Here is a 27,349-nt window from a genome sequence, read left to right on the forward strand (position 1 = left end):
TTCATATCATGTAAAGTTTTAAACCCTACATATAATACAGAGATGTTGCTCTATGGAAACGTGACGCTTCTAGACGCCGCTGATTTTTTAACAGTTTGGACATAGAAATAACTTCACCAATTAATAATACATATGTATATATATATATATATAGTCATAAGTTCTACTACCTTCGTTCACACGAATATTTGTTTATTTTTGAAACAAATAATATTAGCTATCTGTACGTTTCATAATTGTGCTGGCTACTTGGCTGGCAGTTTGTTTTGACTATCTTTGGGCTAAATTAGTAAAGGTGCATGCATGATTGAGACAGGTATAACCTGTCCTTGAGTGTAGCTGACTTAAACCTATGTAGGACAGTGCTGACAGGCTGATAGTAAACAGCCATGAACAAGCAATTCACAACTGTACGGAATTGACAATGATCATTTGTATTTACAGACCTTTTCAAAACTTATAAAGTTACATGACTATCGTACTTATCTATCTCTTACAAAGAGAGTTGGGTTATGGGAGCTCTTAGAGCAGCTTTCTTATATTTTACAGATGGTAGAGCTGCTCACAAAGATGTTTACATGTCAAAAATACAAACAGAAATAAGGCCACCTAATATCTAAGGGAATGTTTGAATGCACTAGAACTAATAGTTAGCTGCTAAAATTGAGACATCTAAACAGTCTAGCTAATATTTTAGCTATCAACTACTTTTAGCAAATTAGGTAATAGTTAGCTAGCTAATTCCACTAACAATTTTTAGCTAACTAACTATTATCTCTAGTGCATTCAAACACTCCTAAATCAGAACATCTGACACCTAACCATTTATAATATGTTACACTGGATTGGTGATGCAGCATCAGAGTAGATCACGATTCAGATGGCTCGCACTTCACCGGTGTCTTGGTGGGAACCACTTCCGTGGCTGCGGGCTTGGCATTTTGAACGCCGTTGAGGCTACTGGCAACGACCAGATCGCTGACAATGTCGAAGTTCAATCGTCCGCTAACTTTCTTCCAACTGGACACATTGCAAGTAATCTGGGCATCAGTTATCTATAGTTGGAAACTGAATGAGCAAACCTTTCGCCCCGTTTGATCATTGGAATTGAATTCCATTCTAATAATAGTAATTTAAACATATATTAATTAAGCTAATTTGGTTTTATACAAAATATGTATGTACATTATTATTAGCAAAATGTCATAGATATTTATGTGAGGAGTGAGTAGAAGAGCGTCAGTAGAAACAAATTGTAGTAATACATAAAATTATTTTCAATATTTCACCCCATGAATTTGATATAGGCTTATATCTAAACGAAACCGATGAAATGTCAAATTCCAAGCTAAATAGGTTACTTTATTAAGTGAATTCCAATTCCTCTAAAATTAAAATAAAGGGATCTAAACGCCTCGTTAGGGAACTGTTCTTTTTTCTGTTCTGATTTTACCTATTTAGGCGGTTGTTGATAGCCTTCAGGTCCTTGGAGGGGCTTTGGAACGCATAGGTACTCTCGCCGACACATGCATAATAGCTCTTTGGGCTTGGTGAGAGTAAAGTATCCATCTGGAGTAGTTACAAAATTGTCACAGCATTGATGGAGAATTATGAAAATATTTCAGTCAGGTATCTTACCTTTGATGATCGTAGTGGCGAGACATATACATTATGAGTAGCAGAAACCTTCTTTGGAGACATGTCAGGAAGGTTCGGAAACCGAGCTAGCCGAGGGGATTCTGGGTATGGACCTACTGATACAATTAAAATATTTCAGCAACACCTTTATGAAGCCGGCACTAGAACGATGTTGCTTAATTTCTACATTGGGTGCATAGCATAAACAGAACCTTTTCCCTCTTCTTTCCTCTTTGGACTAGCACCAGGTCCAACCTCCACTAACAAAGGCTTGACAGCAGGAATAAATACTTCATTGTAGAAAGTGATAATATCAACATGATCTTCTCCTGTTTTCTGGCAGGATATAATTCAGTCATATAAACTTCCAACTCATCGCGAAATTCTTAAAAGCTAAAAACAAGACAGAACTAACCCCATTATGGCTTGTTGGGGGCCAATGAACATAAACACTTCGAAAAACTTGTGGCTTGCATTGAGGTTGTTTCCTATACCCAAAAACAATCTCCTTGAATGAAAGTTGCAGTTGAGAGATCTGCAAATTGTTGTCAATAAGAAATTTAATGATCACAGTAGGAAATAGTTTTTATCAGTTAATATAAGAACTTCGACAAAATTATATGTAAGGATGTACCTTGGCAACTCCATATATGCTGCATAGTATGATCTGATCAATGTGCCTGTTGAAGAAGAGACCAGTCTGTTGGCTAAGGATTTGCTGGACAAGGGAATATACTCGCTCCAGAACTTGCTGAGAAAGTTGCAGTCTTTCACAGAGACTTCTGATTCTAATGGCTGCAAGTTTTGATATCTGCAGGAGCATAGGATATGGAGTGAACAGCAAGCATATTATCTCTTCACCTTACAATGCATCTGAAGGAACACTCACCTTGCTAAAGAACACAGCTATTCCTGTCTCTGCGCATGTTTCACCTCCTGCTGCAGGATTCGGTCTTGTTGGACTGCGATAGGAACAACAAGGGAAAATTCCACTTAAGCATCCAGCTGAGGCAAGAGTTCACAAAGAAGTCAGAAAGGAATATTAACCTTGCAAAAGCTGATTGAAGAGGAGGTGGTAGCTTCAATTTAATACTGTCCTTCACTTGTGATCGAAATGAATTGCTGTCCACCGGCACATGTCTCCTCTCAGTGCACGCCCTTTTGGGAGACCTGATTTCATCTTTATCTACAGGAAACACAATTACCAAAAAGGGGGTTCAATCACTTATTCGCGTGATTGAAAAGTGTAAAAAAACAAAGAAATACTGCTTTTAACACTTCAGGAACATGTAATAGGCATTATGCTGATAGTGGCTGATAAAGTGATACCTTGCAAACGCTCCTGTTTCTGGAAGGGAAGAGGCGGCAGGCCACCCATTGAGATATTATGATGTGCTGCAATTGCATCAAGTGATGGCATCGGTTCAGCCAGTAAACCTAACCGATTTATTTCGATAGATAGTACTGGCCTAGCAACAATCAAAGAATTGTACATTGATGACCCTTTCTCCCATGACATGCTTTCCAGAAGCCGTTCCTCAAGAGAATTCAGATGACGCTTTAACTCTCTGGGGAGTGTATCTTCATGCCGAACAAAACCCTCTATGACTTTACTCAAGTCAAAGGCTGTAATGCCAGTCTTCTCCAACACAGCTGGGAACATCAAAGTGACAGTCTTGTGAGTTGCAAGAACTAACTCCGCAGAACATGCAATCATACACCGATGGAAACGTTCATTAGACAAAAGTAATGTAAGATTGTTCCCACTCAAGATCTGTGACTCTGCCCTACACATAGATTCCAGAACCCTATAATATAGCTTAAGGGCTTCCATTTTTCTTTGCTCTGTCCAAATAGCATCCATCCTATTAGCGCTTCGCATATTAGTACAGATCTGTTCACCAAAAGAACTGCTCGTGAATATGGCTCCAAGTATAATCCCAGCTCTGTGTACAATGTCATCTGTTACATCCTTATCACATGCTGAGAAGAAGCGCAATAGTTCCCCAGAAGGTTTTGATGGAAGCGGAGATACTGTACTCCGAAGCCACTTGGCAGTTGTCATGGCTGTGCTCACTGGAGTGATAGGAGCCATCTTTGAGTTGCAAAAGCTGTTTCCTTTAGGAGATAGACAAAAACGTGGAGGAGACATTGGATTTGGGCTTGATATTGATTTTGCAGGTGAGGCCATAACATCATACTTTCTCTGAAATACCACGACATACATACGATTTTAAAGAATTTCTAATCTTTCAAGTTATGAAGCAATGAATGAATAATTTCACTAATCAGTATTACCTTTGTGCCTGGTAAATTAATGGCTCCACCTGAAAGGCTTCCACTGCCAAGTAAACTGTCCTCATCATTAGCAAACATGCGCTCATCTAGCTCGCCTCTTGTGTTAATTGCATTTTCATATTCTTTTTCCAGGATTAGAAGACTTGATTTCAATGAGCCTCCCTGAAGCAAATCCTTAAAAACTGTCAACCCTTCTGGATCGAAGAAGAAATCTTAGTGAGACTGTGCAATAGACAATCTTGTGAAACAAAAACAGTGAATACAACAACACAAAGCCTTTTAGCCCCAAGCAAGTTGGGGTAGGCTATGGTTGAAACCAAACAAAAACCACAAGTCAAGGTTCAGCCACATGGATAACTATTTTCCATGCACTACTATTCAAGGCTAAATCTTTAGTTATGAATACAAAACATTAAAATTATTCTTGTGTAGCAGGTTTTACCTGGATCAATGAAAGTCAAATTATCCTGTTGGCATGCTGAAGTAGCTGTCCATGGCTTCTTTTTCAAAATATCCAGTATGAGAGTATTTGTCTTCTCCAGTGCTTTGCTCAACTCATCTTCTGAGGTATGATATTTTTCACACAGAGAAGCAATAAGACTGACTCCCCTATCTGATTTCTTACCTGATTCAAACCAATAAATGGACACATGAGTTTTATGCCACGACTGCTATAACTAGCAGACCATGATTAGCAAACATCATCTGTCAAATACGTATTGGTTGCCATTACCAAAGTAGGATGAATCCTTTATATCGAAATTCCTTAGCCGCACAGGAATATGAATGATAAGTACAGCCTGCAGGCATGCAAAATAAGCAGTATCCATTACTTTCAAGTTAACTAACAGTATACATCAATTGTCTTGCTGCAAACAAAGAGAAAACACTTGCGAAGATCATAGCAGACGTTCTTACCAACACAGAAACTAGTTCATTCGTAGATGTCACAAGATCCTTGAATCTGCTGAATGTTTGGATTCTTAGGACTAAAAAGAGCAACCATCCAAAGCGATAATAATCAGAAACCTCTTGGTTGTTTGATTCTGAAGAGCTGTCTGAACACTTTCCATCATTTGGCAAGAATAGCTCCTGATATGCACGCTTGTAGTGCCTGAACAAAAGACACACTTCGTCATCAATAATTAATAATTTGTCCTTTTATACAGAAAACTATCGATGAGAAGGAAACAAAGCAGGCAGCAACATAGAAGTTAAGGTACAGCAGATATTATTGCAAAGAGTCTTCAAACCATTTCCCCCTTAAGGTTGAAACCAATTAAGCATCATCATCCAGCTGCATTGTAGCATAATTTGCTGACATATCATTGGCCTATTTGAATGGCATCACAGTCCTTAATAATCATGCATATATACATGATCATTCAGCAAATGGGAGTGATTTTGAAAACATCTAAGCTAAATAATGAAAATTTAGCCTACCGTTTCAAACTTTCTAGGATGCATAACAATTGGACAGGTCGTACAAAAGAGAAGATAGTTTTGGAATCACAAAAAAAAGAACACTCCAAGCTTAGTTATCCCAATATTTATGGTTATTTCCATGCTTTGTGGCTTTTTATTTCTGTTTGGTTTTGCCCAGTCAGTGAGGCTGCGACCTGTATAAACTCTCTTTCTTCCTTCCTTAATTGAGAGGAAGAGCTCCAGCCGTTCATTTAAAAAAAACTCCTTGTACCAACCTTATAGGGGACATAAGAATTCTAGAGTATTTACAAGCAGTACAGCATATGCCTGCTCAAGTAACTGTACCAAATATACCTCCAACCCACTGAACTCTCTGCATTATGCTTCAATGTGACTTCATTTCAGTCCAATGAAACTAGTAGTGAATGAACATTCTAGCACAGAAATTTACAAAATCAAAGGCTAGTGATTTTATGCTATGAGTAGCCCACATCACACAAGCAAAAGCAATAGAAAGTATAATTTTACCTGCTTAGCAAGCTTAAATGGACAACATTCGCTTGCAGTTCCTTCAACTGAGCACAAAACAAGTGCATTAATAAGATATGAAGTTAAAACATGTTCAATTCTAAGATGGATTTTAGAACAGGAAAGCACACTAACTGCATAACATACCTCAAGCCTCTTTTCCCAATCTGAACCATATAGGCCAGTCAAAATGTGTGCAACCTTTATGCAGAATTGCGGCATCTCCTTGAAAAAATCCACAATGCTACATGGAGTCAACAAAACGTACACAGTGATTAGCCTAGAGATGGCAATGGGTACCCGTGACCCGATATCCGATGGGTATTTACTTCATTAGGGTATGTATATGGGCTAAATATTCTACCAATGGGTCTTATTGGGCAAAAACCTTGACACGATGAGTAAACGGGTATTAGAATGTTCCACCCTCACCTATACCCGCTAAACTAGAGATGGCAATGGGGACCCGATTCTCGATTCCTGCGAGAAATTCCTTGTAAACAGAGGTGGGGATGGGAAAGTTTCTTACCCCACGGGGATGTAAACGGGAAAAACACTTCCTTTGACTGGTAAACAGGGACGGGGAGGTATTCCCCATCCCCGTTCCCCGCGGGAAATTCCTTGTAAACGGGGGGTGGGAATGGGAAAGTTTCTTACCCAAGGGGATGTAAACGGGGAAAACTCTTTCCCCGACTGGTAAATGGGGACCCGTTAAACTTGCATGTCACAATATTTTCGTCTATGTGTTAATGACAAAAATAAACAATTACCTTGTCAAGACTCAAGAGATCTCTCATTGCACAAATGTGTTCATTTTGATGTACGCATAATGATTTCTTACAACTGACGATGTGTATAAGTGACAATGTTTTGCATTAATAACAAAGGAAGCATGTCCTAATTATAATTTAAGCGGAGACGGGGATCCCCATCGAGGATTTATCCCCACGGGGAAGGGGGATGGGTAAGAAATGTCCCCTGCAAGTGTTCATGGGGATTCCCACGGGGAAAAAATTTTGTCGCAGGGAAGAGGATGGGAGCTATTCCCCGGCGGGGAATTCTCCATTTCCATCCCTACGTTAACCCATCGGTATAAAATAACTAGTATAAGCATGGCTAAAAAACATGAACTTGGGCTTCAGTCATCCATCTTCTTTTGACTATTTAACAACCTTTTAAGCAATAATGTTATGGAAGGTTTAACAACTATTTGATGACCATATAATAGAACATGTAATGTGTTATGTGGTACTATCCTAGTGTCCAATTATCTATGGTCATGTTGAATGGATAATTGAATGATGCTAGAATTTTGTAATGTTATTTAGATGGATATACTTGATGTTTGTATAATGTATTATTTTGGTAGATGTTTAATCATTGTGGATACGGGTGACCCGACGAGTGACACATGCTCACATGGGTATGAGTATGGGGGTAAATCTATAACCACTGATGGATATGGGTGACCGACAAGGTTATTTTTTTGGTGTGGTTATGTGTATGGGATAGTAATACCCGATGGATATTTACCAATTGCCATCTCTAGATTAACCCAAGTGAGAAGTGATTGTTCCTCAACCAAACGAACCCAGCACGACTCTTACTTCAGCTTAGATGCCCTCAAAATCTGGCAAAGTGAGACACTGCCACTTTCCTTCGACCTCCGCGCTTTGCTGAGCCTTGACACACAGTACATAACACAGGCAGACCAGAACCTCTCGACCTCCTCGGGCTACACATAAACCGAATAGGTAGCAGACAAAGGTTTTAGCAATGCATCGTGGTCCTGATATTGGATGGAAGAAGCACTAACTAAACCAGAGAGAAAGAAAACGCAATCTTACCGATCCACCGCCCAAGGAAGACATGCTGGACTTGATGTTCTTGGTCTCATTGAAAAGCTGCATTGCCTGCCTCGTCATGCTGTCGTCTAGTCCCAGCTTGCTCTGCTCGTCAGCAAACAACAGAGCAAATAAGAAAATAGGGTTTACGAGGTCTCCAGCTACAGTGCAAAACCTACGATCTTTTGTAAAAATGGAACACCAACAGATTATGCATATCTAGTTCTCCTAAAAATAGACCAGGCAGTAGTAGTTCGGCTGCAGCTGCAGTCCAGCCACAGCAAGCAGCGAACAAGCGATACAGTACAGAATCACAGAATCACTAATGGTATGACATACGGAGGACAACATGACTTAAAGTGTATAGAACAAATGAAACCTTCAATAGACTGTTCATTTGTTCGATTGAGCAGCCACAGATAACAAAAACTACCCCCACCCCACCATACCAAAAAAAATGGCTGGGGATTGGGGAACATAAATTTCCACACGTATTACCAAAAGCGCAAAAAAATGTGTCCGAATGTTTATTTATCGAATTGTAATAAGGGTTAAACAAGCGAGAAATTGGTTGGGAAAATCTAAACAAAATCGGGCGATAGCACAGTCAAAATGACAAAACCCCGAAGACCGTACCACAGGCAGAAAAGCTGACACATTTCCCAAAAAAAATAGGAGATGCAAAAGCAAAGGGGGAGGCGCCAGATCCATCAACTCCGAACGAGAAAATCGGGACAAAAACACACACGAAGGAGCTCCAAGGCATGGCCAGTGGAGAAGAAAAAACCACGCCTTGCGCAGAAAAAAAAAAGAAGAATTTCCAGCGCCCCAACGAAACGTCGAAATTCGAAAACCCCTACCCAACGGAGCGGCGCAATCGCCGCGGCGGGTGGGCGGTCGTACCTCGCACAGATCGGCGAACCTCTCATCTATGGAGGCCGCGGCGGCGGAGGCACTATCCGTGACCCCCGACCCCGAGCTCGTGGACGGCTTGGCGACTCCGTCCATGTTTCTCCCCTTCCAAGCACTCCCAACCCAGTGCCCGAAACCGCTGCTGGGGCCGGAACCAGGCACTCCAGCGACCGGAAGGGAAGCTCTAACAGGGTTGCGGCGGCGGTGCCGGTGGACGGGAAGCGGCGGCGGCTGTTGGGATGCGCGCCAAAAAATATTTTCGGATCCCAGCGGCTCGCACGGACTTTTAATACGTCTGCGGTCTGCGGTCTGCGGGGTAGCTTGCTCGGTAAAACGGAGCCCGTCCGTCTCGCTGCGCGGTGGGCCCGGTCCTCGCAGGCGGGAGAGGGGATGGCGGCAGCACGCAGCCCTGGTTGGTTTTGGCGGGAGAGGCGTCGAGATGGCGGGAAGGGATGGGGTTGGCTCCGCGTGGCAGGAGTGCAGGACGGGTGGGTCGGTGGGCTTGTCGCGGCCCGTCTCCCTCGACGCGACCACGTGCGCCGCGTGGCTGCGGCGGCCGGCGGGCGGGGCCCAGGCAGAGGCAGTGGTAGAAGCGTCCGAGGGAAAAAAAAGGTTCTGCGTGCGCGACGCTAAAACAGTTAAGAGTGAGAAGTTAAGAGTGAGAGTACGAGTCACGGCAAAATGCCATGTTTGGCAGGGTTCTGTTTGGTCTCTATTCTATCTTTCAGTCAGGCAGTTTCCTCCCCACTCTTCTTCTAGCCATGTGCTTCTCACCCATGTGTCGTCCGTCTCTGCCACCCCCCTCAGCCTCAGCCTCAGCCAAAATCCCAAGGCCCAAGATTGTTACAGTGTCGCCTTCTCTAGCCAGAAGTTGAAGCCACTGGATAGAAGTAGTTTCCTTGCCTCTGTCTGAACAAAAAAGGTTTCACTGACTCGAGGGTTCGTGCCAAAGTTGCCTTGCAAAAAAAAATTCTATACATTGCAGTGTATCACAGCCCACAGGTGCAGGCTCCTGTCATTATGCCGGTGGCTCCTTCGGTTCCGTGACGCTAGGGTGCTCCAAGTAGAGCTGCATCGTCAGAGGGTCACAGCTGACTGACTTGATGGGGGTGATCTGCGGAGGCTGCATCCACAGCTCGGCGTCCGTAGGAATCCACAGCTGAGCTTCTCGGTCACCGTCGCCGGGGAGGGACCGGAAGTAGGCGGTCACCTCCCAGCTACCATCTGTCAGAATCCAAGATGCAAGCACGTCACTCACTCCCTGATAGACATTTTGCAGGTATATATATATATATATATATATATATATATATATATATATATATATATATATATATATATATATATATATATATATATATATATATATATATGCGCTTTCCTCTTGCAGAAGACCTTAAGATTTAAAAAAACAAATTAGAAAAAAGATGAGACCTGGTGGAAGGGGTCTGGTAACAGGCTCAGCAACAGTCAGCTTGATCAAGAATGCTCGCAGAGCGAACTCCAGGTTCGCCTCCTCTAACTTGGAACGGTATGACTGGTTGACTGCAAGCTTGAAGACGAACTTCTCGGTCGGTACATGCCCTTTGTCATAGAAGATGACCACGACCCTCTCTACCAATCCCTGGATTGTAAATACAAAAAAAAAATCAAAGGTTACTGCTAGCTATGAATGTCGAATTAGAGCCCCACTTGGAATGTTTCTGCAGTGTAGTACTTATCAGAACATCAAGGGGTTATCAACAACTGAAAGTTTCATAGATGCGAAGCATGGGGCATTCAAATGAATAAACAAACAAACAAGCCAAGCATGAACAGCCAGTTGAAAAAAGAGACAAAAAGGACTCCTAAGATAAGTGGTTTCGCTTCAAAACAGATTGTGTGTATCTGAGAGCAATGCAAATATGCAATTGCAAGGTGAATAATAGGTTGATTCTGGAGGCATGGAGTACACGTACATAAATAGGCAAGGATCATCTAGGGTTGGTTTATAGAATTAATTAACACCACCGTTGGATATCCTTGCCTAGATTAGAAACCAGTCTATGTTAACCATACAGGCTCATGGCCTAGGTGCAGCTAATAGACCAGGCAAATGAGGCCTAATCGGCTATCTGTCTAACAGTATCAACTGTCTACTTTGAAAACACCAAGCAAATAGATTCCCACTGTTAGCTACCCGCTATCAGCTATTTAAAACATTGGCGCACATAACCTTGGGGTTTGGGAGTCTAACGATTCTCCATTAGTGGAGATAATATATATAGGAGCCTCATGGGCCTATATTAGATGGGCCTTTATATGCTTAACAGTTAACACACATAGCTGCAGCAGGACCAGTTAAAAACAAGGCGTTGAAGCAAACCTTCTGAATGAAAGGTAGAAGACCGAAAGTCACAGAGTGAATATAGCTAGTAAGCTCAGGATGCAGTGCTTTCTGGACCACCACATTCATGTACCTTCTCCTCTCAAAGGCACCTACATATACGTTTGTTTAATATAACAAAAATCATTGCAAGCTGCCAAGCTCAGAGTTACTGAACCAACTTAAACCAAGAGGACTCTTACGAGGAGGATAGAAGCCTTTGAGGAAGACGATGCAGCTGATTGCTACCTCAAGAAATTCCACAACCACCTGTGCTATTTGACCTGTTTAGTTTTAGCACAGAAACTAGTAAGTAATTATTAAAAGTTTAAAACAGCAACCCCAGCTTAATTTCCCAGAAACAGACAAGAAAACTAATCATAACCACCTTGAGGAGTTTGATTCTTCCGATCCATAACTCCCTTCAGGTGCACCCTTCAATTTGGGGAGAATTCAAAAAATTCTGTTAATCAGAGCTCCTGCTTGATCATAAAGCTGAGAAACAGAACTTCAGTTTTAAATCAAATGTTAGTATATGGCCAATTACATAAGCACGAGAAAAGGACCAGGAAAGCAATGCAATAGACAGCTAGATGACAGAAGCATAGCAGTCAATACTCGAGGTAAAACATGCCATATAAGAACCCATTTCTCATCAATGACGCTAGTGGCCAACCCAGCATGTTCTAGCAAAAGCATATACAGGAAGAGATGTGTCTAGCAGAAAAATGAAATAACGCTAGTGGACAACCCAGTATGTTCTAGCAAAAGCATATACAGGAAGGGATGTGTCTAGCAGAAAAATGAAATTTCCCGCCTTCTGGAGAAATACAAAAATGTAAACATTCTTTCTGCTCCACATAAAATGACAGCTTATTACATTTTGAACCTACCTACTTAATTGACAAAAAAATATCACAACTTTCATACAAGGACTCTGCTACTAACAGTTCATTGATCCCCAAAAGAATGTTATATATAGCATCTATCTCAAGGTGTGATTCATCTCCTGCAAAGAACTCGTGCACACATCCGTCCACTTCAATGAAAGAGCATCCAGGTTGCTTACTCATCCTACAACTGTCCATAGATGTCCGCAATTTATTCACATCAACCCACCTTGATGTGGCAGCATAGACATTAGAAAGTAAAACATGTCCTGCACACTTTTTTGGCTCCAGTTCTAGGATCCTTTCTGCTACAAATTCTGCAAGTCCCACCTCTCCACAAGCTCTGCAGGCAAACAATAAAGACCGCCATACTACAACATCTGGGGCAATAGGCATCCCGTTAATAAATTGTTCTGCCTCTGTCAATAGCTTTGCACGTCCCAAGAGATCAACCATGCATCCATAGTGTTCAATCCTCGGTGCAAGATTGTAGACCATGGACATACGCTGGAAGTGATGGAACCCTTGTTCCACTAACCCTCCATGGCTACAAGAAGTAAGGACACCCAAAAAAGTGACCTCATTTGGCATAACCTTACCCTCTCCTTCCATCTGAGCAAACAAATCAAGTGCTTCATTACATAAGCCATTAACAGTAAAGCCCATTATCATTGCCGTCCAAGAAAACACATCTCTCTTGGTCAATCCACAGAATATCTCATGAGCCTTAGTTATATCCCCACATTTCGAGTACATATCAATCAGTGAATTCTTAACAGAAAGCTCCTTCCCTAAACCATGAACATCACAGTAAGCATGAACATATCGTCCCAAGTCAAGTGCTCCCATTTGGGCACATGAAGACACAACAGTAGCAATCGTCCCATCATCAGCCTTCATTCCAGTAATTTGCATATCCCTGAAAAGATCGACAGCCTTTTTAAACTTACCCAACTGTGTGTACCCAGAAATCATTGATGTCCAGCAAACGACGTTTCTCTCATGCATTCCGTGAAATACCTTGCGGGCATCCTCAACCAATCCACACTTGGCATACATACTAATCAGAGAGGATCCCATATAACAATTAATTCCAGCCCCGTTCACCACAACTAAACTGTGACACAGCCTCCCGACCTTCGCTTTGCCTGCCTTGGCAGAAGCAACGAGTGCGTTCAGCAATGTGACATCATCCAGTCTAACTGGCTCCTTGACCATCTGGCCAAAAGCCTGCAGAGCCTTATTAGGCATCCCACATCGTAGGTATCCAGAAATTATTGTGTTCCAAGAAACTGTGTCACAAGCTCCTTGGGGAGCAGAATCGAGAACTTGTCTTGCAGTTGTTGGATAGCTACAAGACGAGTACATGTTGATAAGAGAATTAAGGACAAATGTATCTGAAACCAAGCCAAGTTTGACAGAAAGGGAATGAAGCTGGGCACCAACAGAAACAGATGGGAGGCGGGCAGTGGCATAGAAAGCAATGTTGAGGGAGTAGCTATCGAGGGTCATACATCCAGAATGGCGTAGCAGGGCGAGTAAATCGAGGGATAGAGATGGGAAATGCCCCAAAGAGAGAGATCGGAGGACAGAGTGGACAAGGGGGAGCTTGAGGAGAAGACCTGAAACAATTGACTGGGAGAGGAGGAGGGGAATATGGCAATGGGAGAGTCGTGGGATTAAAATTGAAAGGGCATATTTGTGTTCAGGAAAAGAGCTTTTGGCAATGCAGAAGGCTTTTGACTTCCCAACAAATATTTGTGAAGGTGCACCCATTAAAGCCAATGGAGTTGACAAGCGATCTGTTGCTGCAGGCAAGCACGCGCTTGGAGGATATGGGGAACTGTCACCCAACACTGAAACCTACATTGCAAAGGAACCCGACATGAGAGACCAATACATCATGTCTTGCTGAGTTTTCAGACAGTTAGCTATTTTTCAATACGTATCACGGCCAAACACTTCAGGTCCAATGCACAGGAACTCTGCGTTTTTATAGCTTGGCAATAATTAACAGCAGTAGTTTGTGACTCTATGGTGGACTGGTGGAGCGGCACGCCGGCACTCAAATGGACCGGCGTAGCCGCGTAGTCAGGAATTTGTGAAGCTGAGGGAAAAATTCAAGTATCCACAGCAGCAGCCATGACAAGTTTGGCCATCTGGGGATCCAGAAATGGCACATCATGTTTGAGGAACTCAGAGTGATCTTGCGATAGTTCCTTGGCGTTGAAGAAGCAGCATTTCTGGATGGCTGGTTTTCGACAGGAAACAGAGCAGCGTAGGAATCAAACTATCACAAAGTGAGCATGCGCACGCGCAGCTGCTCACAGCGGCCGGCGGCTCGGCAGACGGCAGGCACTGCACGGGCTCACGCCTCACAGAGAAAGCAACAAATCCGGCGCCGCTCACTCGCTGCCCCGACCCGCAGATTAGCGAGGGCCAGACGAGCTGGTGAATCGAACAGAACGCTAGCAGCGAGACGTTGAGAGAGAGGGGGAGGAGGTGCCTACCTCAGGTCCTCCCTTCCTCCGAGGCGAGGGGCTCCGGTCCTCCCTGCCCCCGAGGCGACGAGCTCGCCTGCCTGGTCGCCGTTTGTCGGCCTTGCCAAGCGCCGCCGCAAGCAGCGTCGGAACTGCCAGGCTACTAGCAGATAATGGGCTACGAGCTAGCTGGGTCTTGTCCCGTAAGTAAATAAGCCAGCCCAAAACTTTCGAAGACCACCAATGTCACCACGCTGCGCTCGTCGGTTTGGACTTTGGAATTCAGCAAGGCGGGGCGGGGGACGGTGAAGGTTCGGCGGGCCGCGGGCCGCGGGCGTGAACCCTGGGCGGCTGGGCAGGTGCGGTGCGGTGCACTCCTGGGCACAGCGTCGCGTGCGGCAGCGGTGGGCGGAGACCGACTGAGAGTGAGCTCACCTGTTCGTTGTCGTGGCGAGCTTGCATTGGCTGGCTGGCTCGTAGACCATAGCGAAGCCTTTCAAACGACGGCGTCGCAGCATGACAAAGATTTCAGAACACGATAGACCTCTACATTTTGCACAAAATGAAAGAGGAATTGAAAATGAAGTAGTGTTATGCCAAAAAAAAAAGTTCAAACCTACAATTGATACTGTTTATTGATAAAATAAGACCCTATTTTAATGTACTATTGTTAATAGTTAGCTGTTAAAATTATCTAAATAATTGATTTTACCTAAGTTGCATGAGAATCAGAGGGGTTAATGTAGATTAAATCTCTTCCTATTCAATTTTCAGTAACAAATGATTTAATTCCCTTCAATCCACCCTTATCTGAACAATATCTAAAGATTTAGCGCAAAAGTGCAGAAATTTGATCGCTTAAATGAATGCATAGCCAAGTTAAATCAACAGATTACACCTTCAACAAAATCAGAAGCAACACTGCCACACCACACATCCAATACATCACATAGACTAAGAAGTCCAAACCAGATGTGGATTCATCATTTCTATATCGTCAAGGAACATCTTTCACTTCTAACTCAAGTCTTGGCTAGAAATGACACCCAAAACAAACTAACCAATGCCTGATTCACTCTACCGTCCGTTTTGTCCTACTTCACTTTCTTCTTTGCAAGCTTTTACCAAGTTTGGGGCCTGGAGGAAGGCCGAAGAGGTGGTTTGTGACGTGGGAAACTTCCTACGAATCATCATTTGTCCGCCGCTCAATCTTTTTCCTCTCACTGAGCCCACCTTCCATGCCAAACTCTTCTGCGAACGCCTCTATGTCAGGTGACATCTCAGAGCAGCCCTTCCGGCCGACAAAATGCGGCGGCTCGGTGCCACATCTCTCCAGCCCCATAGCACTGCCGATCTGGCTGTGCAAGTCTTCAAAGTCCTCTGCGGCCACCGCTTGCCTTTTCATGCCCATCTCAAGGTCCACGCTCGTCTTGGGTGGGCTTAGAACCCGTCCCATACTGAGGGATGACGCGAAGGTCGAAGAATCGGCCTTAACTTTTGCTCTGAAATCGTGTTTTGAGCTGGGTATCCTTGAAAACAAGACGTCGATGAAATTCTGACCCACTCCAAGGTTGTAAGGATTTGTTCTCCGGTCATAGCGGTATCTGAAGTTCTCATAAGTAGTCTGAAAAACGTTTTTTTCATGAGATTTCAATCTGCTAGCTTGCTAATAAACTGCAAAGCAAATTAAATGTTACTCCAGTTACTCAAGAATAGTCTTACCTGATTTGTAGAAATCAAATAGATGTGGAATGAGGTCAATCCTCCTACAAACCACACAGCAATAAATGTGTATAGGATGAGAAGACCGGAGATAGGAGACTTCAAAAGAGCTCTACCAATTTTGCATTGATGCGTGTCCATAATTCTCCTGAGATTGACCCAGCAGAATGCAAACACGTATATGCATAGTACAGTAGTTGAAGACACAAACATGAAGAAGAATCGGTAATTCCTCTGCAAGAAAACAGAATACGGGGCATGATGAGTAACATCCACAGTTAGAATTAAATAGTCAAGGATCCATATTGCGAGCACCATTGGGAGAAAACATAAACTGCACATATCCACATTCCCTCCTCTCTGTCTATTTCCCATTACATCATTCAGGTTTTAGCATGACTAACAAGTGACTGCTGCCTCAGCAATCTAAAAAAATTATATTTATTATAAAAGGTACCTTCATGTATATGACCATAAGAATGAATACTTGTCACTTCATTTCTTTACCTTGCCAATGCACTGGCCTACCCAAGGACAGTGGTGATCAAAACGTTCTACACAGTTGTTGCAGATTGAGCAATGGGAGCACCTTGGCGGACGATAAAGCATGCATGTATGGCAATATTTGACCTTGACTGAAACACCATTGACAAGAACATCCCGGGTAGGTGGTAAACCTGTCGAACCTTGTTGACCACCCGGGCAATCTGGTAAGTTGGAGGATTCATCGATGTCTTCAGGCTCTGGGGGATGAGTGTTTCGAGGAACAATTCCAGGATCACGGCCAGATGTGATAAGTAGAACAATAAGAATCTGAAGAACAAGAACAACAGTAGATCAGTTGTCTTTTCAACTAGTTAACAAGTTGCAGACACTATATTCATTCTATTTCAATATCTATATGCATAATCGCTATGAACCTACGACCATCTCCCCAAGGCAACTATGGTATAACTTATAACATGGTAAAAGCAAGTGCAGATGTTTGTTGTTCCCAAAAGATGGATAAAATTTTCAAATGCGTAACTTTGCATTTGAAATCCAACAAATAGAGGAGAAAAAAAATACAGATCAGTTTGTAGAGACTGACTGTACAAAGCTCATAAACTTACATATGCTGTAAAGATGACAGCCACAGATGCCACCCAACCTCCAATTTGGCTGTGGAACTCATGACCAAGTTGTGGACAAACGGTGGCAGCAAAGAAGATCACTGGGACTACAATCAAACATACTGTGAGCACGAGTGACCTCACATCTGGGCCAAAGATAAGTCTCCCACCAAGGAAAAATAACTGCAAGAACAGAGAAGGAAAATGGACGAAAAACATGAGCTTTATTCCAAGACACGTTAAGGATAAGGTAGCGCTTTGAAAAGTGAAAAACATAAGTATTTAAAGTTTGGGTATTTTTCAATTATTATGTTAGTAGCCAGCACATTTCAACTACGGTGAAGATAAACATGATGGTTACAAAATAAACAAAGTTGATGCTGATGAGTTCTAGAATATCTTTCTGCACAGAAACAACTTGCAATATATGCATAAATCCATAAATATAAGAGTATTTCCCCCCGAAAGGACAACATATGAAACGTGAAAACAAGAACAGACAGTAACAGTATTCTAGATTGTGAATTACACCTCAGCTGAAATTTAGCACTACATTATTCCAAATCCTTTTCAGCATTTAAATTTCTATCGCACTCCTGTATTTGCGTCGTGCAACAAATCAATGCCAAATAGACATCGTCTTTGACGTGTTCCTACACTAGCTGCTTCAGTAAAGATATTAGCCCATTATCATAAAATATAAACAAACAAGAACCTCTATTTATATGCCAAGTGGCCAATATAACACGCATCAGCAAACACTAAACATCACCTAGACCAGAATATCTTCTATAGCTTTTGGATGTTTATGCTGCTATTACAATTAATTCCAAAATAACACCAAGACTTCAACAGTCTCTGTCTCCACGTACTGACTCAAGTCAACATAAAGCGCTGTTTTTTCACATGTAATTCCCTGATCCTACTAAAACCAACAAGGGCAAGTAGCCATGACCCATCTTAAGAAAAACCGCAGAATCATAAACCAGACCGAGAGAGAGAAAAACCCTCACGTTGCTGCCCTTCCACGCCTGGTACACCCGCCGTGGCGGCGCGTCGAGCTCCATGATCCGCCGGTTGGAATCAGAGAGCTGTGCCTTCCCCTGCATCCTCCCTCCCACAGCTCCGCTCACCCTCACAGAATTCACAGAAGCAAGCCCTAGTTCACCCAAACAGCCCCATTGCGCTCACGAGCCCCCCGGCATAGGAATCCCAAAGCCAGTCACCGGACCGCCCGCAAAGCACGGAGGGCAAGCGGTTCTCTCGCGGATCCCGGCGCGGCTGGGGCGCAGGCTCGGACCGAACCGGCCCGCGAGGGACGGCGAGTCCGGAAATGGACAGAGTAGGCTCGGCGTCGGCGGCGGGGAGAGAGGGGACAGGGGAGCGAGGAGAGGATTACTGTGTGGGTATCGGCGGCGATGCCATCTTGGGATCGCAAGGTATCGAGCGGTGTCGCTGAGAAGAAAGGAATAATCTTGGGAGCTCTGAAGTCTGCAACTGTGAAGACTGGAGAGTTCAGTGCCACCTTCGTTATTAACCCTTCCAAACAAGGTTATTTCGAATAAAGACCCTTTGCGCAGGCTCTATTACTGACAAAATTAAAAAAATAGAAACGGTTTTTTATTTGACACCTTAGCTCTTAAAATATAATTTTTCTCTATTTGATTCTGAATATAAATTTGGTTCACAATATAACTTTTCGTAAACTGTAAGCTATCCACCGCGACTCCTATCTCATCCTCTTATTTTATCTTCTATTTTAAACTTCACTTTCTGTAAATATTGTGTTATCTACAATGTAAATCTCCTATTTTTTACGATACACCGAAGACAACCTAATTTCTAATAATGTTATCAAAATAATATTTATGTGTAAATATTTGTAATAAAAATGAGAGGCAGATTATTCATCATGCATGTCTTCTTAGAGCTGATTCATCTTGCACGCATGAGGCATGCAACGGAAAGATAAAGGTAACTTGCTTGCCATCATGAAGACAAGAGCTTAGAGGGCAGCATAAAACAAAAGGTTTGAGATGAAAAGACCAAGACCAACTGCAGAGGCTTTGGCGCCGGAGAAGCTTGTGTCGCTTGCACTGGACACCATCATCCAGTTCGGTTAAAAAATAGTACTAGGACGGCGCAGGAGGAAGAGAGGAGTTGAACAGCTGGATGAGGGCGCAGCCAATTCGGAACTTTAATGTCAATGGTTCAGACATAGTTGGTGTTTGGTTCACATACACATACACATACACCATAATGTTTGCGAGATGGGAGATTACAGTATCTCAAATGGTTTTTTCTAAAGAGTCATATACCCTATATTTAGAGATAATTCTCCTCATATACATGTTCTAATGGTGTTCTCTAAAATAATCTCTAGATATAGCTTCATCCCCTACATATAGTTGGGAACAGGTCAGGTGTAAACCAAACATTTGGTGCAAACCGTAAGCGCACGAGTGTTCGTGCAAATGGCTATACAGATGTACTATGAACATTTGCCTTACACATCAAATAAAAAAAAGATGAATTGTTTTGCCAAACAATTTGTTAAAAAGGCACTAACGCCTATGGAAGAGCTGCTCCTACAAGAAAGTCGAAGCCAAAACTCTGCTACGAGACATATGAAGTTCTTACTCTGTGCTACGAGACATATGATGTTCTTTTTTTTTGTTTGCACTGAAAGTTCGTTTCTAGTATAATTCATGCACAAGGGATGGAGGCAGCGGTGAGGCGAACGAGGCTCGAGCCCCTATCACTCCCGAGCCTATTGAACCTCGTTAGAGCCTCCCCTAAAATTTAAAATATTTTTCCTCTGTTTTTTTATTTGTCGTCTTTTAGTTCAAAAATAAACTAGCGGACATCAAATATTCAAGAACGTAGGTAGCGCATTGTTTAATATAGAAGGAAATTCTATATTGTAGCGGTTTAGTTTAGTCCATCTTCGGATTTTTTTCTAGCTCCGTTTGCCACTGAACAAACACACTTTAATTCAATGAAACTCCTCACGTATGAACGGGAACAGAAAAGAAATGGTCAAAAGCGTCCCCAGTCCGAAGTGCTCTCGGCTCTCCTTAGCAGCGCAGGTGCCGCGTTTATCGGCTAGTGGACTTGGTGTGGTTCTAAAGAGTAATCCTCGATGGAAACCGGAAAGGAGGCAGGTTTCTAATGCATTCAGTCGCCCGCTTCGGATTAAAACCTGTTGTTTAGACTATTATAACTATAATCTATAAATATAAAATATTATAAAAATAATAAAAGTTGATACAAATTAAAGCTCTATCACGTTCTTGTTCTTCTTGGGCGGGTAGTGGGCTGGTCGTGGTGTCGCAAATGCGACTCGCTGTTTGCAACGTTTCTGTTGGAGCAACAATCAAGCAAAACGGCGCCACCCTAGTGCCTAATTAACCTTTATCTCTCTCTTACCTGTTGCATGGCTGCCAGGGTCTGTCCGATTGCTTGCACTACTTAGTATGCAGGAAGAACATCTGCTCTATTATCATTGGAGTGGTGATGGAGGCAACTGCAGGGTTGAAAGTCGCCTAGAGGGGGTGGATAGGCAAAACCTGAAAGTTATAACTTTACACCCCAACTAGATCTCTTGATTAGTGGTTAGAACAAGATACACAATTGTCGGAGTATAAAAACTAAGTCCTTCGCTTGTAAGGAGTATTGCTTTCAAATAACGCGGAATTGATAAATCAATACTACTAATAAGTCTATGAGAATAAATCACAAGGGCTTAGATAAGAAGAGCAATAACACAAGTTCTTTCTTGCAAGGTGTTGCTTCACTAAATGAGAATTTAACTTAAAGCAACACCAAATAGCATTAGCAAAGAATAGTGTAAGAAAAACTTAGAAAGGGAAAGAACAAACAAATCACAAGCAATAAGCACACGAGACACGAGTGATTTCTTTTACCGAGGTTCGGCCCTCGAAGGCCTAGTCCCCGTTGAGGAGTCCACTAAGGACGGGTCTCTTTCAACCATTTCCCTCTCTCCACCGATCACACAAGACCGGCGAACTCTTCTTCTTCTCAAGGATCACTTAAGACCCCGCAAGGACCACCACACTCTTTGGTGTCTCTTGCTAGCTTTTACAAGCCTCCAAAACTTTGGAGGAAGTTCAATGGGAGTCAAAACTCCACGCACAAATGATCACAAGATGTAGTGCTCACTAACTCTCAATAATTCTCACAAGGCACTCTTGCTAGACTCACACGAGAGGCTTTCTTTTTGCTAGCTCTCTTTTTGTGGCACTTGTGTTGGTTGTAGTGGCCTAAATCTTGCGCATAGGATGGATCAATGAATATATGTGGTTGGGAGGGATTGAGTATGTTAACTAGATGACTTGGAATGTTGCTTGGACTCCCACACCTTGAAGTGACCGGTTGGGGTGGTATTTATAGCCCTCAACCACCCATATAGCCGTTGGGGCGCATCTGCCAGAAATTGCACTAGCGGACGGTCCGCGGCTAGGGCCCGGACGGTCCGCGACCCTCCAACGGTCGATTCTGACACCTTCAACGGATACTTCTGACAGATCAACGGTTAGATCAACGGCTATCTGCCTCGGTGACACCATGCGGACGGTCCGCCCTTGGTCCCAGACTGTCCGCGCCAGCTATATAATTCCTTTTGCTCAACTTGTCACCTTCGGGCTGAACCAGGTCTTCACATGCGGACTGTCCGTGAATTATAGCCGGATGGTCCGCGCGTTGTAGCTGGACGGTCCGCGGTTTAGTCAGACTATCCCTGATTTATAGTTCCTGGTCGAAGTCAAAGAGGTGTCGCGACGGTTCGCCGCAAGGGCCCGGACGGTCCGCGCTTAGTCTATTTTTCCAAAAAGCTTCTCCTGTCCGGAATAATCTACGGTATTCCGGACAGTCGATTTAGAATAGTTGTAGATGAACCTTTGGCACCTGTAGAACATATAATCTAGAGCAAACTAGTTAGTCCAATTATTTGTGTTGGGCAATTCAACCACCAAAATCATTTAGGAAAAGATTTGAGCTTGTTTCCCTTTCAATCTCCCCCTTTTTGGTGATTGATGCCAACACAAACCAAAGCAAAATATATCAGTGCATAATTGAACTAGTTTGCATAAGGTAAGTGCAAAGGTTGCTTGGAATTAAACCAATATTTATTTCATAAGATATGCATGGATGTTTTCTTCTTATTTATAATATTTTGGACCACGCTTGCACCACTTGTTTTGTTTTTGCAATGTTTTGGAAATTCTTTTTCAAAATCTTTTGCAAATAGTCAAAGATAAATGAATAACATTTTGAGAAGCATTTTCAAGATTTGAAATTTTCTCCCCCTGTTTCAAATGCTTTTCCTTTGACTAAACAAAACTCCCCCTTAATGAAATCCTCCTCTTAGAATTCAAGAGGGTATATCAACTTGAAATTATATCAAAAATAAGATACTGATTGAAAAATCTTTTCTTAACACAAATTTGAAAGACTACATTTTTGAAATTGGTGGTGGTGCGGTCCTTTTGCTTTGGGCTAATACTTTCTCCCCCTTTGGCATGAATCGCCAAAAACGGATACTTGTGAGAGAAATATAAGCCCTTTTTTACTTTCTCTCCCCCTTTGGCAAACAAGATATGAGTGAGGATTATACCAAATTTGGAGAGACGGCGGAATACCGGTACCGGCAAAGAGTGGATAATACCAATGGAGTTGAGTGGAAGCGATGTCTTTGCCGAATACTTCATTTCCCTTTCAATCTAAGACTTAATACATGAGATGCTCATGAAAACATATTAGTCTTAGCCTTGGCACAATAGAGATAGGAAATATGCAAATGTACCAAGGGAAAGAGACATGATTAAAAGAATATGTCAATTAAGCTTAAACAGTTTTATATAATATAGATTGCTCCCCCTAAATATGTGCATGGAGAGGAACACATATTTTGGCCTTAAATGTCAATTGCACATAATTAGGTTAATGAGAACATATCTATATCATACAGATTGTGAAGTGCATTGTGTCATAGTATAAGTGTGATGCTCATGACAGTTTATGCACATATGAAAAGCATGTTAGAAACATCTTAAACATTTTACCCTTAAGGATTTCAAAGAGGCTTAAGGAACATCCACCTTTGGAACAAAGGCAGCTTATCATCGTTACAAGGTTAAGCTGTCACACCCGGGTTTCGGGGCACCAAGACCCGGGCGCGAACATAATCACCAGGTGTGCTGGGACCAAGTCTCACACATACGATGAATCATGGCATAGGATCGAATGTCACATCTTTACTATATAATCGGAGTTCTGTACAAAATAAATAAATAAATACATTATAAGGAGACAACGGTCCAGCAACCCAAAGTTGACTGGGAGACGACGACCTAGACCTCTCACGAACACATCTCCTCATCCTCCATGCGCCTCATCTTGTGGTACCTGTTCTTGACCTGTGGGGGGTGTGAGACAGCAAGAGTGAGCTCACATACGTTCATCGCTCAACAAGTTATGGGGAATAATGTGCATGAACTCGCCAAAGGTGGGAGCTCACGTGAAGTGTAAGGCTTACCAAAGAGGATGGTTAGAGTTGAGCATTGCTTTTAAAGTTGGTAAAAATTTTATTAGCAATTACTAAGTATAAGTAAATACCAACCCAATTAAGTAGTAGAACAAAAGTAACAACCTCACCTGTGGTGCAATGCATATGACAAATTGAATTTAGTTCCATAAATTAATCATGTGAGTGTCCGAGCTGCTCATGACCGTGAGCACGGCTAGTATACCAGTTTTACACTCTGCAGAGGTTGCGCATCTTTACCCACAAGTCATGTTACCCATCTGCCAAGAGAAGGCCAATCCCATACACCTCTACCGAGGAGGCGAGGCAGGGTAACACTACGAGGCCTTTACAAAGTTCCACTAGCTTCAGAAAACCCGCTACAGTTTATAGGAAGCTCCAGTGCAGGAATCCCTCGCATCGCAGCAAAATCATCCCAAGGGCCTCCCTACACTGACCACTCCCCTACTGCCCTTGCCCCTTTCGGGTAAGGTAGTCATCCACTAGCTTTCCTAATTAATCAGCCAAGGGCGTCCATAAACCCTTGTGGTAGCACTGTTTTCCCGGGTGGTTCTCCATGTTCCAATTAACATAATGATCTTAACATGAACAATAAATAACAACTGATAACAAAAGTATAATCATGAATAGTGTAATCTTCATACCCAAAACCACATAAAGCAATAGCAGGTACTACCCAAAAAGTTTAGTGGAGTCAAGGTATAAAGATAATCAAACTAGGGTATCCTGTTGGGTCCCATCAAAATTAACCTATGCAGATCATTATGATTAATCAGAACATGACTGGGTAAAAAGAAGTGATCAAGGTCACAACTTGCCTGGGACTTGAGATTCCAGGTACCAGGATGATCTTCAGATTCTCGTGACCTCACTGCTATTCGTAGCAATACAAACAAACATGGGATATGCAAAATTAACATTACACCAACCATATATGCAAAATACATATTAATAATCTACATATTTAAATAAGATCACAAGAACAGGAATAATTAATTTTGGATTTATAGATTTTAAGTTATGAATTTCTGAAGGTTTTAAGTGTTTTGCACAAGATTAAATAGGATATAAATTTTATTGTGACGTTTATGTCAATACAGTGGTACTAAATGATAACCAATAATATTACAAAATTATAGGAATTGGAATGGATTAATTTGGACTTCATATGAATTTTCTATGGATTATAGAAGTTTTACAATTATTTTTATACTCAAAATCAATTTCTAAATCTCTTTTTCCTATTTTCATTAATTCTTGGACTGGGCACACTAATACAGAGAAGGTCGAGGTTTATTCTGCAAAATCTACCAGACACAGGCTTCCCACGCACTGGACGACGGGTTAAATCAACGAAATCCGAGGGGCTCGTTTAGAAAATGACCGCGGTGAAGGGTTAAGATGGAATCTGAGCCGCCCGATCCAGAACCGAGAACCCAGATTAAAAGCCCGCTACGACGAATCGGTACGCATTGCGTCTCGTTCGATCAGTGACCAACGCCCAGGATTTAAATAGCCGAGAGAGGATCCCGTACATCCGATCAGATCCAACGGTCGGACTTTGACACATGAAGGGGGTACGCGATGGCGCGATCTCATCCATCCATAGCTGAGTCAACGGTCCACCCATCTTCTTCCTTTCAGCTACCAAACACGGCGGCGCGTCTCCACCGTGGCGGCGGCCACGGCCGGCGAAGCAATGCCCCGACACCCCAACGCTCAAGACAAAAATCCAAGGAGTGCTACACGGTGTGTACGGCATGGCGATCACAATGGTTGTCTTCTTACCGTGATTCAAGCAGCGCAAAGCCCCCCCATCGGTGCATGGCGGCATGGCCGACCCCCGATGAGAAATTGAGCACACACCGAGGCCACCTTCCCCAACCGTCCCTCGGGGCACAGGACGCAGGTGAGGGCGGCACTCGTCGGTCGTTCTCCCAGCATAGTGTGGCCACACGGGTATTGGAGCACGCGGGATGGCGGCCAAGCCACAAGCTCCACACCCGGTGAGCACCAAATCCGCCACTACGACCACGAGGAGACTTCCCGACGCCGATTGGAGGGTCAAGGTGGTCGCGGGACTCCCGATTTATAGTGGGCTAGGTGGGAATCGAGCCGGATCAGGATCCCGTGACCCCCGATGGTGGTTCACAACAACCCGAGGCCCAAGCTAACCTGGATCCGGACTCGGAGGAAACGACCGCCGCACTAGGATTAACCAGGTCACAAAAATGCGGCGAACACCCCGCAACAGACCCCATCATCCCTAGCTTGGCGGATTCGGGTAGTTACCACAGAATCTGAGCATCCCTGTTGCGTCTGTTGCCGAGCACGCGCGATTTCATTTTGGGGAGGAAGAACAAACTGTCAAGGCGGCCCTAGTGATCAGTGTCCGAGCGCAGGTGAGAATGACAGCGCGGGTCCACAAGCAGTGCTAGTGGCATCATACGTGAGACTTGCGGGTGGGACCCGCCTGCCAGTGCATGATGTAGATGGTTGGCGCGAGGTGGTCAGTTGGGCCCAGGGGCGCGCACTTAATGGGCCGAGGCAGGATGGGGTAACTTGGGCCGCAAAGAAGCGAAGCTGGCCCAAGAGCAGGTTTATTCTTCTCCTTTTTATTTTAATCCCCTTCACATTTTTCAAATTTCTATTTCAAGTTCAAACTTGATGAAACTTTTCTGTTCTTAATTTTCATGCTTTTATTCTCAATCATAACCCTATAGATCCTACTATTTTCAATGTTATTATTTATTCTTCATCTCTTTATTTTAATTCCTAAAATAATAGATGATTGTTAAAATTTTCTTTTCTCACTTTCTATTTTCCACTTTCATTTATAATTTGAGGTCGAGTAAAATGTATCCCAAAAAAAACTCTTAAGCATGGGATGCACATTCCTATTTATTTATGGGTTAATCGACTAATAATAATCCATTATTTGGCTATGAAAATAGAAGAGTCCAAATAAATCTCTCATGATTTCAAAATCCTCAAATATATTTATTCATTTATTTTATCATCATTTTTTTCTTTGACAAATTTTGGGCTTTACAAATCCTACCCCCTTAACAGAAATCTCGTCCTCGAGATTTGTAAGAAAAGGGATATAGAAAGTCAAAGGCTTAGGTTGCAGTTTAGCTTCGATTTTTTTAAGTGGCTTTAAGCACAAATATTTTCATAATATTTTTTTTATAAGGAATTGATTAGGAACACATGGGTATATCTATGTGTATCCACTTTACTATGTAGGGTAAAAAAATGTCTTTAAAGCATAGATAGGTTTGGGTAAGAAAAAGTGGGGTAAGGAAAGACTCCATCCGAAAGGTTTAAGTCTTGATTCATCTCGAGATTCACTTTGGCTGTTATATCGTTTCTTGCCGATGTTGATCTTTTCTTCTCCGATCTTGGTCTCATTGATTCGAGGCTAGTTTATATCACCAAGGTTGGGGAGTATGGTTGAAATAGTTATGGGTGAGATGGACTACATGATGTAGATCAAAATCTTGTTTGATGACAGGTAGGGGTAGATAGGTTGGATATACCTGGATTAGACTAGTTAAAGTTAGATAG

General features: G+C 42.8%; 3 protein-coding genes across 17 annotated transcripts; all 3 read right to left on the reverse strand.

The window, feature by feature from the left end:
• Positions 1 to 395: 395 nt before the first annotated feature.
• Positions 396 to 8,993, reverse strand: LOC100217179 (uncharacterized). Of its 7 annotated transcripts, none has more exons than XM_008678482.4 (18): positions 8,637 to 8,993; positions 7,737 to 7,838; positions 7,497 to 7,624; positions 6,037 to 6,133; positions 5,890 to 5,936; positions 4,855 to 5,050; positions 4,670 to 4,736; positions 4,379 to 4,561; positions 3,937 to 4,130; positions 2,968 to 3,844; positions 2,686 to 2,824; positions 2,528 to 2,600; positions 2,273 to 2,449; positions 2,054 to 2,173; positions 1,851 to 1,974; positions 1,639 to 1,751; positions 1,454 to 1,569; positions 396 to 1,020 (listed from the first exon to the last, which is right to left on the reverse strand). In XM_008678482.4, exons 1-18 carry the CDS (start codon positions 8,739 to 8,741, stop codon positions 870 to 872), a joined length of 3,009 nt encoding a protein of 1,002 aa, XP_008676704.1. In that variant the 5' UTR covers positions 8,742 to 8,993; the 3' UTR covers positions 396 to 869. The 7 variants fall into 7 exon arrangements, with proteins under 7 accessions (XP_008676704.1, XP_008676706.1, XP_008676705.1 ...); XM_008678484.4 differs by having other exon boundaries at positions 1,454 to 1,546; positions 1,639 to 1,754; positions 8,637 to 8,943; XM_008678483.4 differs by having other exon boundaries at positions 402 to 1,020; positions 1,639 to 1,754; positions 3,937 to 4,127.
• A 523-nt stretch (positions 8,994 to 9,516) lies between these two features.
• Positions 9,517 to 14,819, reverse strand: LOC100275453 (uncharacterized). 9 transcript variants are annotated; one of them, XR_004857919.1, is made up of 7 exons: positions 14,411 to 14,819; positions 11,904 to 13,763; positions 11,399 to 11,505; positions 11,214 to 11,294; positions 11,011 to 11,123; positions 10,080 to 10,269; positions 9,517 to 9,869 (listed from the first exon to the last, which is right to left on the reverse strand). XR_004857919.1 is itself a non-coding variant. In XM_020551400.3 (7 exons), exons 2-7 carry the CDS (start codon positions 12,813 to 12,815, stop codon positions 9,664 to 9,666), a joined length of 1,323 nt encoding a protein of 440 aa, XP_020406989.1. In that variant the 5' UTR covers positions 12,816 to 12,819; positions 14,411 to 14,648; the 3' UTR covers positions 9,517 to 9,663. The 9 variants fall into 9 exon arrangements, 8 of the variants coding, with proteins under 8 accessions (XP_020406989.1, XP_035823390.1, XP_020406987.1 ...); XM_020551400.3 differs by having other exon boundaries at positions 11,399 to 11,445; positions 12,130 to 12,819; positions 14,411 to 14,648; XM_035967497.1 differs by having other exon boundaries at positions 12,130 to 12,819; positions 14,411 to 14,648.
• Positions 14,820 to 15,331: 512 nt separating this feature from the next.
• LOC100274463 (putative protein S-acyltransferase 7) lies at positions 15,332 to 18,657 on the reverse strand. Its single transcript, NM_001148822.1, has 5 exons — positions 18,228 to 18,657; positions 17,215 to 17,397; positions 16,610 to 16,915; positions 16,103 to 16,336; positions 15,332 to 16,004 (listed from the first exon to the last, which is right to left on the reverse strand). The coding sequence occupies exons 1-5, from the start codon at positions 18,321 to 18,323 to the stop codon at positions 15,561 to 15,563; spliced, it is 1,263 nt and encodes a 420-aa protein (NP_001142294.1). The 5' UTR covers positions 18,324 to 18,657; the 3' UTR covers positions 15,332 to 15,560.
• Positions 18,658 to 27,349: the final 8,692 nt, after the last annotated feature.

The sequence above is a fragment of the Zea mays genome, chromosome 4, assembly GCF_902167145.1.
Source record: "Zea mays cultivar B73 chromosome 4, Zm-B73-REFERENCE-NAM-5.0, whole genome shotgun sequence".
In the NCBI taxonomy this organism is placed as follows: Eukaryota; Viridiplantae; Streptophyta; class Magnoliopsida; order Poales; family Poaceae; genus Zea; species Zea mays.